At 42.8% G+C, this 20,553-nt stretch overlaps 1 protein-coding gene across 6 annotated transcripts in view; it reads left to right on the top strand.

The window, feature by feature from the left end:
- qkia (QKI, KH domain containing, RNA binding a) overlaps positions 1-20,553 on the top strand; it is a 72,066-nt gene that overhangs the window by 42,687 nt on the left and 8,826 nt on the right. For all 6 annotated transcript variants that reach the window (XM_054613310.1, XM_054613307.1, XM_054613309.1 and 3 more), the window contains exons 4-5: positions 790-933; positions 19,926-20,013. In XM_054613310.1, the coding sequence (XP_054469285.1) occupies positions 790-933; positions 19,926-20,013 (232 nt within the window). The remainder of the gene's footprint in view (positions 1-789; positions 934-19,925; positions 20,014-20,553) is intronic.

Below are 20,553 nucleotides of genomic sequence, written 5' to 3'. Positions count from 1 at the left end.
GTGATGCTACTCCATATTTCTCTACATATCCCATTTAACCTTTCCACAAAAGAGTAAGGTTTTGACTGGGCTTGAAATGGATGCCCCTGAAAGACCTAAAACGTTGAGCACCATTTCCCAACCTCAGCCTTCCCAATTCAAATCCTGAGACTGATTGAAAGGCTATCGAGCTGTGACGTCATTTTTTAATACAGCCCATTATGCCTTTTCAGGTGCTACTAGCACTACAATTTGGCACCCTCTGAGTGCTTCGGCACAGCCTTTTCAGCTGGGAAAACGTCTTCCCCCAGGGAGCTTTTGTTACCTGGACCGTATTGTCCACGCAAACACGAATCAGAGACAGAGGCATGCGTCTGTGAACCTTCACACACAATCCTGCGGCTCCTTGAACTGTATCATAATAGCATGCATACAAGTTAAGTTGGTGTGGCTTTAAAAAAAAAATCCCCATCCATCTCTCTCTGATCCCTGCACCCATCCATCTTTTCACTGATATTAATTGCTGCAGGGCTAGCTGTCGTCTTTGTCTCTGTGAAGCCAGGGATCTATTAAGGAAGGGTGTCCTTTCAAAGTTAAAGCTAAATAGCTGACTAAAGGACCACTCCTGTCATCCTGCTTCTCTTCACAGGGCCCCGTCCTCCTCTGTGTATGGCTGCCGCTCGCCTCCGCTTCCTCTGATATGCTGTGTTACGGCACTAGTGCTCCAACACACCCACGCTGTCACGTTCACTCACCCTCTCTCTCTCTCTCTCTCTCTCTCTCTCTCTCTCTCTCTCTCTCTCTGTCCAGGAGGAGCAGAACAGAGGGAAGCCAAACTGGGAACACTTAAACGAAGACCTTCATGTCCTGATCACAGTGGAAGACACACAGGGCCGAGCTGAGATCAAGATGAGGAGAGCAGTGGAGGAGGTCAAGAAGCTCCTCGTACCTGCTGTGAGTACATACCCCGCACACACACTCATGTACACAAATTGTGCACAATGGTAGCTGCTTATGACCTTTATAAGTTAGTTAATGCTCTCCATAAGTAAAGTGGTCTGAGTGTCCAAAGAAGTTGACACAAAGGACGTGGTTTAGCTCAGACTCATTAATGCTGAGAGAGGCCTTTCTATGCTGTATGATATTAGTCCAAACAACAAATATTATGACTACATTTGGAACACTCTCGCCATCCCACTGTCAGCATCCTGTTTACTTCCATATATAGACCAGGAGGACAGGTTGGCCGTACCCCCAGTGGAGTGGAAAAACATAGCTAGCTGTACACGCCTCCCGCCACTGCCACATTTCATCTCCGCCTTCCCCACTGCCTCAACTTCCTCATACACTGTGCCACTCGTGATGGCTGCTCATTTTTTTTGGCATGCATTTTGTATGTCCCTTGTTAACTGTGGTGACCAGTTGGACAGGGCAGCTGAAGGCCCAGATATGCCATCAGGTGGCAACGCACAGGGCTCGGTGGTCTGCGGAAACGGGGCCGGCCAATGCCCAGCATGGAAGGTTAAACAAGAGATGCAGTGTCACTTGAACCGCAATGTTGTTAAGCTGCTTTCCTTCATGCCCTTTACCCCACAAAATTATGTTTACACATGTACTTCATTTACATTCTTAAATATATGCAGCAAGGCAGTGTCTGCCCTAGATATAGCTGCATTACAATTTATCAGCATATAACTTTTCAGGAGTAGAATTATGTTGCAAACCCTGGGTAAGTGACACCTCAAGGAATCTAACCTCCCTTAATTATAGACAAAAACACAAATCATAGAGGAGGACAGGAAGACTGAACAGCAAAATTACAAAATGATAGCACATCTTTATGCACAGTATACAAGAGTTGAATCTAAAAAGATATCTGAAAAGAATAAACTGTATATGGTTTAGTTTATTTGAGCTATATCTAGAGTTTTTTTGTTCAGCTCATCAGAACTGCACTGGTTATAGATGTAAGATCTGACACAAGAGGTGCCATCATGCCGGGATCTCCTGTCTAGTACGATCATTGTTCCCTGTCTGTCTTAGCAAGGCCTCAGCCCAGCCTGACAATGTGGAAAGCACTTCAATTCATGTCCTCTGTTTTTTAAGGATCGCTCGCCTCTATTCAGTCTGCCTGTCACTTCTTCGGGCACTTGTTTTGTTTCAGAGAGCAGGAGTATTTCAGAACTCCACAGCCTGTATGTACACACAGGACGTTCTCACACACACACACACACACACACACACACACACACACACACACACACACACACACACACACACACACACTCAAATACGTGCATGCACACACAAACATTGAGGATGAAGCCACCTCTGGATGCAGCAGTGTTTTTAAAGAGTGATGCAGAATGAGTCACTGTTAACACGCGTGTGTACACATACACAGCAAAACCCCTTTCGGCGTCCTTTTTAAGTCGATGACGGCTCTTGGCGAACGCTCATCAGAATGGAGTGCCACAAAAATAGCGTCCTCACTTTTTCTTGAAATCTCTGTTCATTTTGCAGCCTGACGAGTGCTTCAAAGAGGGTCTTGTGATTCATTACCTGAACCACTTATTGGGTTAAGGAGGAGCTCTCCTTTATTTTTTTCACACACAAGAAAGCAGCTTCAAGCTCTTTTGAGACACTAGTGACATCTTTCTCATAAAAAGTTTTACTCTTCCCTTATTCAAATAATACAGTTTTATAGAGGTAATTAATGACCCATTGCAATCCACCAGAGGCCATTTTCCTTAAAGCATTCTTTGTTCATTTAAATTAAATGAAAAGATCCTTCCATTAGATAGACGATCAAAGTCACCTGTAAATGTTTCAATTATTGAGGCATAAATAGCAACAAGTGCACCTGTGTCTGGTTATATACATTGTAAACATTAAAACTTTTTACTCCAAGTACATTTTCAATTAATAATTGCTTTAAACATATTTTGGTTGTTTCAACAGAACCTCATTAATGAGTATTGATCAGAAAAAATAAACTGTTTAGGTTTGCATTGTAGTTCCGTCTTTTCCTACCGCATACATTAGGGGCCACACTCTTAATGCATTACCTCACAGCCTGGCAGTGGCCTAGGGTATTACAAATAAATGTCACTAGAAGTGACATGGTGTCAGTATAGAACACGTGTCCAGTAATCCTGTCCCTGAATGCTGTTGCATTATCTACCCATGAGTCCCGTAGGGCACTATATTCTCTTCATGTTGTTGCGTGCATGCACACATGAGTGGGTGGGCAGTAGAGCTGGCTGGCAGTAATGCCCTTTATCATGCTAAACTAGATGGGACTAAAGTTTGGACACACTGGGAACGCACTGTTCTAATGAAGGGCATCTTCTCCACATTTGGCAGCGTAAAATTGCCTTCATTAAATCGCACAGGAAACAAAATGTGAGGTTATGCTTTTTATTCCCTTTCAACGAACAGGCTTTACTTGTCATTAAGGAGGACTCAGATGTAGCAATTAAACAAAGGAGGAGAATAGAACAATAACCAAAAGGTTGTTTTGTCTACAAAGCTTGTGGTAAATTGAAGTTAAATGCGTTGTAATGACAGTTTTGCTTTTAAATAATCTCATAATTGAGTCTTTTGGGATTTGGAGCCAAGAAGTCTGACCTGGAAAAACATATATTCACATAGGTCTAAAAGTCAGGCATATAGTGTTGTTGTTTTTTGGAGAGAGAATTATTTTGTGTATATATTTATAATTGTATATATTATGTGTATATATATATATATATACAATATTGTTCAGTAGTAATGTTTTTTACTTGATCATTGAAAGTCTCTTAACTAACTAGTTGCATTTTGCACTAGCAATGCACTGATCACCCTGAAACAATGTTTCAGAAAGATATGGGACCAACCAAGCGTGACTTAGATGCACACCTGTTAAGACATATGATGGTATATGTATGTTGTAGGTTAAGAAAATATTGACTATTGTGTAACGGCCAACAATTATATAATTGTTCCTTACTCAGAGATTTACTGACAACAGGAAAAGGTCCACAGTCGTTTCCTCTTTGCCCTCTGTAGCGCTCTTATGCTCCCTAGTCCTGTGAACTCTTCAACTCACCATGAACTGGGAGCAGGGGAGCATCGGCGAGATGAGAGAGACACAGGGAGGGAGAGAGGAAGATGGGTAAGGAGAGCTCGATTGAGCTACTCTTTCAAGTGTGGATTTACTCCACTGATCCTACCCTAGTACATGTGCACACTGAAAAGCACACACATGGATACGCATGCCCAGCAAAATACTTAAACATGAATGCACGTACACACACATACACACTCACTAAAATGCTCTGCTCATCCCTTGAGTCGGTGGTTAAGGCCCTCAAACGGAGCCGGCAGCAGAGCCCCACTGCACTTTAGGTAACCTCCCCTCATACACTCACAGAGCTGTATGCATGAACCCCGACTGGCCCACTCTACTTCCCCTTCCGGTCCCTTAAAGAGAATGATTGACCTGTGGGCGGGTATTGTCCTTTGATCTACATCAGCCGCTGGCCAATGTGTATATGCCATGATTATATACAATGATGTAACCATCGCAAATAAGAATCAGCTCACTGCTGACTTTTGTAAACAGAAACACGCTTAAGTCCAATCCATCGGCATTACCTCCATATGTTATTAATGATCTTCTGCTGAGTTGTACGCCCAATGTCAAACAACTTTTGGATGGTGAACACAGAAAGTCCTCTGTTGTGCATTAAGACTTGGCCTGGCAACTGTATGCACAAAGGGTATCACATAACTATACCACTTGTATCAAGCTGGCTTTTGGCAGTAAAGCAGATTTTTACTGCTGTACTCCTATACGGGTTAAAACATGTACCAATGTTGCAGCTTGGGCCATTAAATGGTCCAAACAGATATTTTTCACCTTTTGACAGCTGAGACAAAATTCCTCTATTGACATCCTTGATTGGAATGTGGCCCAGATTAAAAACATTCCTCAATGTTTCCCCATAAGTTGTTTACACGTAATATAGTGTAAATTTACTTTTTAATTGGCAATAATTATGTCAGCTGAGAGATGCATTAAAATGATATTAAAACACATTTAAATGCAAGAATGCAACGTGCTGAAAAGCTGGCTTCATACACTGGTTGACAGGCATAATTAGGTCAAACTATGCTGCCTTTGCCCACTATGTATACTTTTAAACACAGCAGTAAAGATGTTCTTGGTCTTGTGGTGTCATTGTGTAGGTGATGAGCAGCAATGTGATCACTCAGTATGACAGCTTATTTAGATCTATCAAAATCCTCTCACTGCCGGAAGGTATTGACAGGTGTGACGATGGCTAGATGACACTGAGTTTGTGTCCTCACACACATTTGGCTCTGTTTGGATTCATTTCAGTTTTTGTGTGTCTATTTGTGTATTTATGCTGGTTTGTGTGGGTGATTGACTGACAGGTGTACATACTGGACATTGTTATGGATATGATCAATTCTTATTGGTCCCCTCACATCACTGCACTTTATGAAGGGCTTATGGGAAAATGACAATTGGACAAGGCAATCTGAGTCTGGACAAAGGCCTTGTCCATAGGATACCCTGCATGCTTTTGCCCAAAGGCACCTTTTCCTATTAGATATTAGTATGGATGCAGTGTTTCTTTTAGTGATAAAAATAAAGAAGTCCTTAGATTTGTATCTAATTGAATTGTCAGTGCGCAGTGGCTTTGACCTTTGCATTATTTGTAAAATGATGCATATAATTCAGTTGCAATGCCCACTGCAAGTTGTAAAAACTTCCAAGCAGGCTAAATCCTGAAATATGAATGTAAACATATTATCTTGGAGAAACCCCAGTACTGCACCCTGTGATTTCTGAGAGATCACATTTGATTGCCCTGCGGTGATACATCAGCTAGTTTCACGTTTTTTACTCTGGAGAAGTCTTTTTTTGGCGATCCTGGTCTTTTGTAAATATTATTAAATTATCTGATGGAGCTGCTGTATGACCATAACATCTTTTAAAGAGGAGGTTCCTATATGGACAATCAGGTTATAGTGTGAACTGCAGTCACGTCATGTTATTTAAGTTATGTGAGATAGATTGATTAAGGAAGCTTCAGACAATGCTGTCTACGTTGCTCTACATTTGATTCAGTGCAGTGACAGCAGGCACTTGCCGCAAGGTATCTACAATACATTATTTGAGACACACATACACATACATACATACATAGAGCGAGCGAGCACCCAAGTAGCAGGAAAGGTTAGGTTTGAAAGGAGAACGGCACACAGAGAAAGAAAGCTGGTTGGCGCAGCGGCACTTTGGCCCTGGAGAACCAAGTGTCGCTGAATGAACCTGTCATTGCTGAGAACAAAGAGAGCATGGGAGCAGCTCCGAACAGACCAGCGGCCTCCAGCACTACTCCGTTTGCAACACATTAGGAGCCCAGTCCTGCAATCTTGCTCCAGCTGACTGCTCCCTGTTGTGCTCCTTCTCCCCATGTTCCTCTAAGTCCTCCCATTGCTCCCTTTTTTAAGTTCTATTTTTGGCATTTCTCTTAACTTAAGTAGTTCTAGTGCACATTATGGATATTAAGAGATGGTTTCATCGCTCCACTTTTTTTTTCATTTTTATAAATGGCTTGGCAGTGGATAGCAAAGTTAAAGCCCTCCATCCGTTGCCAGTTTTTGGCTAACCATGCACATTTTAGTTCTTCTAGGCCAACACAGAGTTTCTCTTCTGGGCAAACCTGTACACCGGCCCCTTTGTTCTTATTCCTCTCTCTTTCTCTCCTGAGCCTTCTGTGTCTCCTCATTTCATTCTTTTTTTCCCCCATCCTCTTTCACTCTGCTATGGACCACCTTCGTGGAAGAACATAGAGTAGATGGTGTTTTTGTAAAAGCAAGACAGATGGACCTTAATGGTCGCCAAGTTTGGTGATCTGCGGGGTGTTGCGTCTGTACTCGCCAGTATGCATCCGGCTTGGCAGAGTGCTACAATGGTCGAACCATGAGAACCACTCAGGCAGGAAAGGCACATGCACAGAGGAAAAGATGGTGCAGAACAAGCAGAGCTAGATTTTAAACAGTAGAAGTCTGTTCTAGGCAGCAGTGTGCCTACTTTGCAATCAATAAACCCCTCTTTTTGGTTTTCTTTGCTATCTAGCTCTCACTCCGTCCTCCTCTCTCTCTCTGTCAGCAGTGTATGACAAATGAGTACAAAACACCATCTGGCTGCATCTATCCTTGTGTGCCTCCCCAATTAATGATGTTTATTCTCTGTTAGGCCTACCTATCACTACCATTCTCCTCTTATTTACTCCTGTTTACACCCCCCTCCCCCCACGTCCTCTGTCATGAATAATATCCAGCCATATCCATAAGAACAGAAGCTCACATTATTTGGTTGGTGAATGCTTTTGACTGTGCTTGATGCACATTACGCTTCTAAAGGCAATGGTCTAAAGCAGGTGTTTGTTAGATTATGTGTCTTTGGTTCCTAAAAGGAAAGAAAAAGTTGAGGTGCGATGAAACTAGCTTGTGTGTTTCTATCATCCCCGGAAATGTTATGATTACCACCATCCCATATTGTTTATTCCCTTTAACTGAGCTGCAAGGCCTGCAGTACAGCTGCAGAGTTAAATCTGAGACACACACACACACACACACACACACACACACACACACACACACACACACACACACACACATGTGATTAAAATCTGTTCTCATCCCATGCCGTGTACTTGTGTTCACATGCAAATGTCATTTATGACAAACGTAGCTATTATGTCGCTATGACAGCCATTGCCATAGGCAGTAGATAGGTCGTTATTCGTCAACCTTGCAGCCTGTCCGTCCCTGTAGGCTGTTATTACCTTCATCAGGCTAATGAAGGAGTTAGATTGGATCACATTAACCTCCTGAACTCAACCTCCCAAGACACCCCAGTTACAACAGGCTGGACTGCACTGTTCACTGCTTTCTTTATATATATATATATATATATATATATATATATATTATATATATATTATATATATATATATATAGTGTATGTGTGTGAGTGAATAGTGAGCTCATCCCACCTGCACGGAGACATTGCATCTCCCGCCTGAATGTTAATCATCTTTTTAATTGGCTTCCTTGACTTGGTGACCTCTACTTGAGACGGCAAGCCTGCAACACTGTGCTCCTCCTTCAATGCTGTTCTGCTGTTTTCTCACTTTGTCTGTAATGTGTGTGTGTCTGTGTGTAGTATTTTAGCTTCCATTCACTCCCAAGCAGTAGAGATGGGAGCTGGCCTGGAGGCAGTGTGACTTTTGACTCCCAGCCATCCTCTTGTCCTCCACTTTCATCATTATCCATCTTTAAATCCTCAGTCTTTGTACTCATTTATCCAGCCTTTTGGTCCTTCTATGCCCTGCTAACACATTTGAGGCATGTACTTCACAGAGACCTATTGTAACCAGCAGAGCAGAGGAGAGCAAACACTAGAACTGTGTGGTCTATAAATCGCCTCTAATTAATGATCTAGAGGTGATAAGTGGATAATTGCAATTGACCACTGAATATGTTTCACCACAGGAAACAGATGCTGCTTTTCCAACACTAGTGTCAATAATTATGTCTAATGGGTGCCATTTGATTGGTTAGTATGTGAGAATTGACCATAATTGATCCTGTCGGGAGAAACCATATTTACTCAAGCATGCAAGACAACATGTGTACATGTCCTGCTCACAGCCTTTTTTTAATGTACTTATTGGAAACACAAATAACGAGAGCTCAAGTCCATCAACCACTCTTCAACTACACTCAAGACACCAAAACGACAAAAAGAGCTTAATTCCTATAGCCTGAATGTTGGCATTAACACGAAACACCTGAAAGCAGGCTCAAGCATGACCCTGACTGGTTCCCAGGACAGAATGCGCTGAACATGAACACACATTCAGCTGGTCATAAAATACACAATTATTGGGAAAAGAGCTATTTTTACATGGGCATTGGAAACCCCATCCAACTCTTCTGTAAATCACGGTAAAGACAAGGGTTAGCATATATATTTTATATTTCACTTATTTTGTTTTGGACCACCTTTCTGTCACACAGTATCAGACCAAGTAAAGTTGTACGATTTAATTCCTTGTCCTGCTTTTCCTCCTCTGTGTTTCTCATGCTTACTTCGACCTATCTTTCCCAACTCTCTGTTTCCCCTCAGCATGTGTCCTTTCTCGTTTTATATGTTGTGTATTTGCCCCTTCTCTTGCTGTCTGTTGCTCTTATTTTCTCTCTGGATGATTGAGGGTACAAGCCATTCACCACTCTCTTCCATTACTGTATCTGCAGTGGCCTGAAGGCTACCACATCCTGTTAACAGCACAGGTTACAAACCACAGAACAGGCTGGAGCTGTCTGTATCAACTATGCCAGTCACACAAAAAATATGAAAGAGTCACTGATGTATTATTAAACTATAACAATATGTTTTCCATAGATTGTGTGGAGAGGATGTGACTCAAAAGTCTCTGTTATTATTTGCAGTTTGCACACATTCCTCCAGTCTAAGCTTTTTATTGCTGAAAGCTGTATAGAAACCATTGAGCTTCTTTCCATGTGTGCCAAGTCCCTCCTGTCAGCTCAAACCCAACAGGAGGGACTTGGTCCTGTCTTGGCCCAAGGGTTCCTTCCCTGCCGTCCCTCCCCTCCACATCCCCATCTGCCCATCTGGCCTCCTCTCCATCTCTATGGATCTCCTGGGGGCAGACAGGTGGTTCTAACCCTAAAGAAACAGTACCCCTGTAGGGAACAACCTGTCTAAGCCTGGCCACCTTCCCTAGTCTTGTCCTCCTCCGGTTTTAATTTCCTGGCCTACGAGTGAAATCCGGGCAGACTTCCGAAGCAGATCTCGGAGACTTGGCTTCTCTGCCTCCTATGTGTTGCTGAAATACACTAGGGCTGTTCATAAATATCGATATAGCTTACTATTGCATAATTTCTTTTTAGAAAATGGTGTATCGATATGTCCTAACACAATGAGAATACAATATGCACTTTATTTTCATATATTTCTTTATGGCAAGTGCATTACAGTTCAGTGTGTTCTCTGCTGAGTGACTATTTGCAATACAAATATCTTGTGAATCAGTTTTGATGCGATTTGGCCGTCGAGTTTTCAATATGTCATGTTCGTATTAGACTCTCCAGGTGGTACACAGCAAGTTGTATTTACGGCTCTATTTCTACATTTTCATTAAAAAAAGTATTGCAATATGTTTTGTATAGTATCACAATATACCGCGTATCGTGACACGTGTATCGCGATACGTATTGTATAGTGAGGTGCTTGCCGATGCACAGCCCTAAAATACACAAAGATTCAGATCAGAAAGATATTAAAATCTGATTGATATAAATACTATTTAAAGCGTTCCAACAAAGAATTTATTGATTTAAATGACTTCGTCATCTTGGGAGTAATTCTTTTTAGTTTAGGTTGAGTTTCTGATCTATGTGTATCTCCCCAGGGGCAGATCTATAATATGCTCATTAGTTGTGGGGTTTGTGGCTCACAAATGTGTGCTTGCACATGGTGACAGAACAAAACCACAATGAAAAACAAAAACAAGAAAAGAGGCAGAGAGACTTTGAATTCTACTCTGCTCGCTGTTCCCCTCATCATCAGGAGTCTGCTCACGAAGTCAGCAACAAGAAATTGTAAAAAGTCTAAAGATGGGAAAAGATTCAGATTGGAAAAACATTTGTGCTGAATGGCACCTTTCATCTCCTTCCTCACCTTTCCTAACTTGTTTTATACTTGTCATTCACCTACTCACTGTTGTGGAAAATCAGGGAAGAAATGGAGAAGCACGGTAACGGTATGCGCTAAATAATATCATTTGTCACTGTTAGCTTCAACTTTTATGTTGCAGTACCTGCATGAGGCACACATGCAGCAGTTATTCCAAAAATATAACACTTTAGCACAAGTTCAGCCACTGCAAATATCAGTACATATGGAACCATGTATCATAGAGGGATATATTGTGAAGACATCAAATCTTAACAATGATTGATCAATCAACAATTAATCACACAAACAAACGCACATCGTTAACTGAGGCTAGTTGCAGAAGTCTAAATGTCAGGCTAGAATAAAAACGGTGCCAAGTCACTTCTTGTTGGCCGTAGCTCTGTGTCCTCAGGTTTGAAAATTTGTCATCCATTATTGTCCTTAACCAAACCTCATCCTACCGCAATTAGCCCTTTCTCTCTTACACCGTCTCTTGGGCGCTTCCTTCCTTTATTCCTCCTTGAAGCATCATCCTGTTTCTAATCCATCTCTTTCATTTCTACCCTCTGACGGGAATAAGTCTTGTTTCATCTCTTGTCTCGTCCATTTTGATTTTTTAAGTCAACCAAGATCCCCAGTGAAGCTTTATTCTATGTACACAGGCCCTCTGCACCACTTACAAAATTGCCTTGCCCACTTGTACTTTCCTTTTTTAATTTCAGTTCACACTCATACACATGCACTTCGGTCCCTAACCACCCAGGTCCCTGACATCATTGTAAAATAAACTGCTTCCTAATCCACCTGGTTGTGGCTGCTCCGGGGGGGTTTTCGAGTGTCCTAATACAGTGTGCACGGAGAGCAGGCGGTAACAAGGCACGCTGAGAAGCCCGGGCAGTTTTAATCTGCCCTGGTCCCCGAGTAGCAAGGAGTGGGACCCTACCGGCCCCTGGCCAATCTCTCTGCCTCTTTGAAGGTCTCCTTAATCCCCTTACAGAATGGCAAGGAAATGCAGATGTGTGCGTTTCTATGTGGACGTTTTCATGTGTGCATATGCTTGTGGGTCGATTGTTGGGGGAGCTGTGGTTTGGACCCTTCATCTCCAAAGGTCCGATGCTGATTGAGGCTCGTGCACATTTTCGTTCTGCCGCTCTGCTCCTTTGTCTCTCACACGTTATACATTGTCCACACACTGTAGTTTCTGAACTTCCCCAGGGGCCCTACCAGGGCCAAGCTTCATCTGCAAAGTGCAAAGTGGGAACACACACACACACACACACACACACACACACACACACACACACACACACACACACACACACAGTGCTTTCATCTCTGTCTCTCCAGCGACTGTGTCCCAGTGTTTAGGCAGGAAAATAGGATTGCGTAGAGCTCAGCGTTTAGAGAGCCCAAAGGCCGCACGTCAAATTCAGCCCCTACAGTCTGTGATGCCTCGCTTTGTCAACCGTTGCTGAAGTCATTTCAGACTCTCATGCTCTCAGTCCCACCAGCCAACTCTGGACTGATGGCTTTCTTTGCCTCCTCCATGGTGTCTCGAGTTTAGAAGCTTATTTTTTTTGGTCTTACTTGGGTTCATTTGGTTTGTTTATCACAGTCCCTTCTTCTCTTTCACACTGTTATTGTTTGTTAGCGGGGATGTTTACAATTCTTCACTGGCTTTCTACTGCGTTGACCGGTTTTCCCATTGTGCAACTTGGGTTGTGTTCACTGGGGCACAGCAAAACTAAAACCAACCATTCTTTTTTCTGTTCAAAAAACTGTTGAAATCCCAATGTTTTTCTTGGCAGCTACGGCATGCAGCATCTATAACAACAAAGAAAATAGAATATCCAGCAATGCATTGTAGGGAACTGACATGGCCTTCAAGCGTAGTCAATGATCCAAGTCATCAAAAGAACTAAAGTGAAAGTTGTCCTTTTGGTGACATATTTTTTGCAGTGCAGAGAAGATACATTTTTATGTGAATTAACCGCACTTCCAGATTTGTCCCATATTCAGCCTTGCATGTGAATAATTGAAGGAAGTATTGATGATGTTTTGTCAAGTTGCATGGAGCCAGATAGGCAGAGGACACCCAAGGAAAGTGTATCAAAAATAAATAGCAAAAAAAAAAAATAGTATTCATGGGCTGACTGCATATGTCCACAGAGCCACCAAGGGTTCCAGGTTTGAATCCACGTTTTGCAGGAGGTACTTAGATCCCTGTTTTAGGAGTCAGGATCTCTGAATGATGCAAATCCCCTAGCCGTATTTAAAGCCCCTGAAATCATCCCTGGCCAAATCCCTTCAAGATATTCCCTGCTCGATTGGATGGCATTAAAGGATCGCAACGACAGAACAATACACCGTCTGGCAGCCTGGTGGAATGAGGTATAAACGGAGGGGAGGGGAGGCGAGGGAAAACGGAAGGAGAAAAAGAATAGAGGTGGATGAATAAGGTAGACACTGAGGTTACAAATTGGGAATGAGGGCTGGGAGGACAGAGGAAGGAGAGGGAATGTTATTGGTGGGCAGGAAACACCTGGTGAGAGAAAGGGGACAGGAGAAACAGAACTGAATGATCCCTCCTGTAACATCTCATCTGTTACTCAAATCTGGTGCAGACCAACCAGCTTTAAAGATATAGCTAAATCTTGTTGTTAAATCTGTATGTATTTATTTAGATGAAGATTAATCCGCTCTTAATTCTGTTATGTTACATGGAATACCAGCCCTGTTTCTGGGGATAAACAAGATCACTCAGAATTTCTGCACAGCTTTTCCCCTTTTACTACTAGAAATGCTTTTGATGGGAATTCTCCTTTCAGTTCAAGAGTGCACTGAGCTGGTAGAAAAACTGATTTTCATTCTTTCTCTTTGTCCTCTCCTTTCGTGCGTGCGTGCGTGCGTGTTGATGGGACTAGCACAGAGAACCAAGGCTGCCCACTTCACCCCTTTCAGACCAATAAAAAAAGGCTGTTATAAGCCCCATAGATCCAGTGCCAGGGCCCAGGCTGCGTCCGCCAACCATACTTACTTTGCATGTAATGGATAACCCCAGAGAAGCTGTGGAATTCAACATGGCTCTACAAATGAAATTATACTTCTCTGCAACATATAGTTACAAACCCTAAACCAGCCAACGCAGACAGTTTTACACTTTGACTCTGAGGCCATGGCACTTATGAGCTTTGTTATGATGCATAAAATTTACTATTAACAGAAGAGTTCGTTCCTGACTTTGTAATGTGCCACTTTCAACTGTACCTCAGTAAGCTGTGTGATTGACAGTAATGGGGCGGAGCAGCCATGATGAGTTTGTAATAATCTGACTGGAGTCAGGTTCACTTCTATGCTAATGAGTTAGTGTGTTGGTGGTTTAGCATGACTAATGGCGCACATCGCTAACACAGCTGTCTGGGAGTGAGGAAGGGCGCAAAGGAGGAAAGGAGAAATAAAGCGGCTTTGCTGGGGTGTTGTGAAGGTATAAGACAGTCGGAGAGGAGAGTTGCAGGAGATTGCGTTGTTAGTCTTTGGGGAAAAAGGAAAATACAGTTGAGGCCTGATTCCCTTGGCAGATATGTTCGCAAAAGCCGAAGAGCAAGGCAGAGGAAAGAAAATTGCCTTTGAAAGTGCAGCGGAGAATTTGAGAAAGGACATGCAGCACTTACTCCAGTACGCTCCTTCAAAGCACTTTTTATGAAAGAGAAAAGGAAAAAGGTTATATCTGTTGTCTAGTGTTTATTCTCCCGTAGTTGATTGATACGCAGTCAAAAAGGGTTTGTTTTTATGCATTGTAAATATGAAGTGTTTACTTTCCTTTAGTATTTGATTTCATGGTTTTCCATAAAAAAGAAAAAAGATGTTTGTTGCACTTTTTTTCCTGGAGTAGTAGTTGTTTGATTGATAGGCTTGTCGTTGAAAACATGGAAATCAGGTTTGCTGCACATGTGTCTTTTATTTCTTACCCTAATCCAACTTCCAACTTCGCTTTAGCTGACTTGAATTGATTAAACTTCCTTGTCACTTATTTATTTAGTGTGAAGAAGTGTAGAAGCTTGCTACAAGTACTCATTCCTTCCTCTTCTCCAACCTTACGCTTCTGGAGAGTATGGAATTGTTGATAAGTCGTCTTGGCAGCGTGGCGAGAGTAATCATTTTCCTCCAGATGTTAGAGTTTGGGAAGGAACCAAAAAGGAGGCGAGAGAGGGAGGGGCACGGGAGAAACACCAGCTGCCTCAACTACCAGTTCCACCCCTCTACATGAAGTCATCTACTCCTCCCTCCCCGAGGCTCCCAATACCACCTCCTCCACTCTGCAGGATTTTTCTTTTTTTTCTCCATCCCCTCTCGTTCTCAGTTCTACACATTCTGCCTCTCTGTATCCCAGGAGGCAGCCGGGGCAGGCTGTGTTTACTGCTGAGGTAATTGGAGTAGTTTGGAGGGAACCTGACCCTGGCCCTGCTAGGGCCCAAGATATGTGTGCGGTTATGTGTGTGTCAGTGTGTGTGTCTGTGTTTGTGTCTGTGTCTGTGTTTGTGTCTGTGTCTGTGTGTGTGCGTGTGTACACATGTGCGCATACGCCTGTTTGTGATGACTGGCAGTGAGGCCAGGGAAGGAAAGCAGGCCTCAGCCAGTGTCAGCCCACTCGGGAGCAGACAAATTGGTTTTCACTACTCTGTCTGTCTTTTCGTGTCTCATGTTCTCTCTTTCTTCTTCCTGCATATCTCTCCACCAACTCGAAGATTCATTCACCCTCTCTCTTCTACTTGGTCTGCAGCACTTTTTCTCCTCCTGGTAGCATTTTGTTCCATCTCTCATTTTCTCTCTCTCTCTCCGCTCATCATTTCATCTCTCCCAAGCTGAGCTGTTAGTTGAGCTGAGCTGCATAGACAGTGACTCTTGCCAGATATGAGCAAAAACTCCCCCTCAGTTGCAGCCATAGACATGAGCAAATTCATCCACCCTAATCCAGGCGCCTGTTGTGTTTATCTGTGGGTGAGATGGATAGGAAAGGGCCCGGAGCCGGGGATGCTGGGGAGAGTGAGGGTGCGGCCTTATAAACACTCTGAGACAGCCGCTCATCTGTTGCCTATTGTCGGCCATATGCACATAAAGCATTGAACACGAGCTCTATTGTCTGTAACAATTAGCTTTGGCTACAGTTTGTTTGTCATCAACTTATGACAGCAAGCTTTGATCAGGAGAGAGGCAGAGAAGAGTGCAGCATGACGGTGATTTAGCATGCATCTAGTGACCTCATCGCAGGGTTGTCGGTGAGTGGCTGTGGGACACGGCTCACCTACCTTAGCTCATCGCACTCCCGTCTCCCTTTTCTCCCTCCTGCTCCTCTTCCCTCCTTCCCTCATCCCTCTGACTCGCTCGTCCCTGATAGCTTTTACCGCTCTGCTGATTTCACAAATAGGACTCATTGATTGAATCTGATTCTTGTGGATAGAGCAGCTTTATTGAGTGGCTTTTCCGCTGATGGACAGGAGCGTGTGGGTGTGTGTGCTTGTTGCGCACATGCATGTGTGCGTGTTAGGGATGATAAGGGGAAACTTCCTTTCCTCATCCCTGTCATTTTTATAATTTAGTAGCTATTCCTCTCCCGGGAATTCCAGCTGCCAGATCATTACTGACACACACATGCAGCATGCTTACACACACGGTCCTAGTGATGGCTACGTCTGAGTGAATGTTTTATTATGGGTGGTGCGTGCTGACTGAGAAGTCTGTTAATTGTGGCACCACCTTGAAGTGTTAACTGCTCTCCCTGGTGCTGTTCATCAAACATTCATCTAAGCTGTGCTACTGCGGTAGGAAGCCGGCCCAGTCCACCCAGGGCAACACGACTGAAGTCGGTCCAACCCCTCACCAGCTGCGTCACCAGCATTATCTTTTGGTTTGTCCTGATCTCGCGGCTCCTGTATGCAGCCATCTTGAATCTCCCGAAGTTCGTCAGAGAACACAAATAGAGAAGAGTAGGGAAATGTTGCTTCGAATTTTGTTCGAGGAAAATTAGCTTGTTTCACGTATAAATCAGAAAGAAATCTGTCTGGGTTTTGGGGCTTCAGTTAACAAACTGTGTTCGTGACAAGATGGAGCTATATCATCCACCCTCCACTGGGGATACACACGTTTGACACACAGCAGCACACACCGCATCCTAGCAGCCGCATCTGTGCTCTTCCCCTGTCGCTGCCCTCTATTCTGTGGCTCTCTCCTCTCGACAGACAGTTTGCCACCTATGCAGAGTTGGATGGATGATGGCACCCTCTTGTCCCGCGCCCATTTAACCCTCACAGCCCTGCAGATCCATCATCATACAACACACACAAACACACCGACCATAACACCCTTGTCCTGAGCTGCAGCCTGCAATCCCTCTTATCTATACACACTGTAGTTAGAGACCAACCCATCTCTAACAACGTCTGAATGTGCTTATTATTTTGTCTGAAATTTAAAAGATAACTCGTCACAAAGTTTTTAAGTGTGGCCGCAAACATACCATTAATCAGTGGTTCTCCATTTTGCGCTCATACTGCAGGGATACACTTTGCTTGTGAGGGCTTTTTGAGTTATTGTTGGTAGACAGCAGGCCTTTGTGTTATGGAAAGCTAGCTAGTAAAGGGTGGTTTCAGCAGAGTGGATGGTGATTATACAGCTCTCCATACAGTGACAATAAAAGAGCAAAGACAAATGTTTGATTTATTGTCGCCACAAACTTGTAAAGCTTTGAAAGCAAATCGTGGCGCCCCCTCCATGATTTGCATCTGGTGAAGTTATGTTCTTATTGTGACTATTTCTCTTTCCTTACCTCATTTTTCAGTTTTGTTAAGCAAGTTAGCTTGGACCACTTCCAAAGAACCACTGACTGAGTTGTTTGGGACACACACACACACACACACACACACACACACACACACACACACACACACACACACACACACACACACACACACACACACACTGAAGGGAAAAACAGCTGTTTTTATTCCTGAAAGAAAGGTAGACTTTTTTTTTTTATTGTGCAAAGGTGTATAGGTCAAGATCAGATTTAATTTGGGAAGTAAATAATAAGAGGAACACTGAGAAATGGAAGTAACAAAGAGACTGGGAAGAAAATGGATGTTGGATTCAATAGTGTTTACTATTGTTTCAGGTGTGATAGGCAGTTATTTCAGTGTTTACATAGAGATTGCGACATCTAATTAGTTGTGATTTTGGCTCTCTATTGAGTCAGGTTTACTTGCCAATATTAGCTAGGCTAGCTATTGACCTGGGCCACGCTCAATTAGCCTAGTCTGGTTATCATTGTTGACACTGCATGTCAAGTGGCCCTCTCTTCACCTCCAAGGTTGTTAATGAGGGAACAAAATGGGGTTTGGCAACCATTAAAGAGCTACTTGGTTGTGTTTGCGTGGTAGTGTGTATGTTTTTGACATTTACATTTTTCATAACTACTAAATGTGTTAATTTGGTCAACTGATGCTCAGGGTTTGATTGATATAAAGTACTGTTCACAGTTATACATGACCATGTTATTTTGAACCGAATGAATTGATAATTAGATTAACCATTTGTAGAGTATATTCTTTGAACAAGATAAATATTTGAATAATGTAAGTTTCATCACTAGTGTTTGCATTGTCAACCTTTTTTTCTGTCTTTGCAGGGAAAAGGTATTGTAGCTTTTTAATTTTTTGTTATTTTTGTGCTTTGAGTCTTTCCCATTAAATTAAATCAGAGACAGAGCACAGTGGAGGTAGTAAGGGAAAGAAAAGCAGTAGAGAGAATTTCCCTGCTTCATTAATTGGCAGCTCTGTGGTACACTAAACATTGCACAAACACGCACGCACGCACACACACACACACACACACACACAGCTGAACACTGCGACTCTTCTGAAGCCACTGCTTTATATTTAGTCAAGGGAGACCAGGCTCTGTCACTTTTTCTCCTGCTTAACCTCGCGCTTTCTCTTCCTCTCTCTGTGGCCGTGTTGAAGAGGAGTCTCATGGGAGGGCTTAACTCTGAGCCCTCATTCTTTTTTTCCCTTCTTTTCTTTCCTTCCCCCTTCTACGTCTTTCTTTCCTTATCATTGTCTGAATAGACCAGCATACTGTTGTTAAACTTGGTCCAGGAGACGCACTCTGTGCAGAGATAGAATAGAGAACCGGAGGAGGTTCGGTAACGGCCTTCCTGCTTTTATTGCTGCCAACACTAACAGGCTGGTCGGCCTTATGATGCGTTTATGAGTGTATATGCATGAGCCACCGTTCTTTGAACTGTATTCTTTGTACTTGTACTGAATAAGTTGAAATGATCAAGCATCCACATTTTACCTTCTAGCAGCAAAAGGCATGAAATCAATAGTTCACTTAAGGTGAAACTGAGGTCATCAAGGCTTCACATGCTTATCTTTGTACCTTCAGTGTGGAGAGTAATTCACATAAGGCCCTGCTGGAATTATGATGTACAACCTGGAAAATCACAGGGGCTTTTGTGTTGTCATGGTTATTGAGTGTTCGGTAGCTTCAGGGGAAATGGAGTTTGGGGGTTGAGGTGGGGAGGTGCAGAAAGGAGAGAGGAAGAATAGATGGGTGGGAGGAGGGGTGCTATCTTAATTGCTTTCCGTGAATAATTTCAGTCCCCTAATTTGGCGATAATGACGGTGGCTGCGGCTTTTGTATTTATTTATCCAAACATTAATTGACAGGACTGACATTAGCCAGGGCGGTTATTGCGCATTTGATTGCGCACAAGGGAGCAAAGAAAATTACAGTAATTATCATTCTGATATGGATTATGAATATGCATTCCCGCACTTAATGTGTCTGTCAGCATTTTAGTAACAAGGCACTCTGCCATGACAACAGCATTTTAGCTTATCGTCATCTCTGTTTCACTAAATCCAATCCAACCGGTGCTTGTAGAGAACAGACGACATGTATTGTCTGAATGATTTAGCTTCCCCACTGTAGCTTTTTAACAACACCCGGGCATGTAGTTTGGTGAAACGGTCGCCATGTGGATTGTTTCAATTGGCCTATAAAGGGGCCTCAGCTTGTGGAATTAATTGGAATTAGTGTGTGGTGTGTTATTATGAATGGACATTAACTTTTTTTTTTTTTTTTTTTTTTTTTTTCACAGGCCGAGGGAGAAGACAATTTGAAGAAGATGCAGCTGATGGAGCTGGCCATTCTGAATGGGACATACAGAGACAACAACATCAAAACACGTAAGTGAGCTTCCATAGACACAAATACAGTATATGCACAATTTACACAAACCATTGTGTTTTGCACCATTAAAAACTAATCTTTTGACTCCATTGACCATGCTTAATTATATATTATATTTTCTGTATTTCTCATTAACTAATACTGTTTAGCTTAATTTTAATGAATGTGTAGTCAGACTTCCTGTGTACACACATCATATTATCTGTGACCACTAGCAGGCCTCTTCCTCTCAAGCTCTCCAAACAATCCATGTTTACCTCCCACCTACCCAGCCATGAGTAGGAGATCTTCCATTCTGTTCTACTCCGTATTCCTTTCCTCCCCCCATCCTGCAATCCAGATGCCATCACTCTGTATCACTTGCTCTATGGCAAACTCTTTTAGCACATTGCTGTATTCCACCTGCTCTGCATGTTAGTCACTTGCTCACATGTCTACAGTGTTTGCTCCGTAATCGATCCGTGTATCATTCGTTCTTTTCACATTCAAAAGGGAGTTTCAAAATTTGAATACTGGAAACAATTTATTATTGTTAT

The sequence above is a fragment of the Anoplopoma fimbria genome, chromosome 15 (assembly GCF_027596085.1).
Source record: "Anoplopoma fimbria isolate UVic2021 breed Golden Eagle Sablefish chromosome 15, Afim_UVic_2022, whole genome shotgun sequence".
NCBI classification, from domain to species: Eukaryota; Metazoa; Chordata; class Actinopteri; order Perciformes; family Anoplopomatidae; genus Anoplopoma; species Anoplopoma fimbria.
Note: the sequence above shows the minus strand (reverse complement) of the source record. Positions and strands in the feature narration are given on the sequence as shown.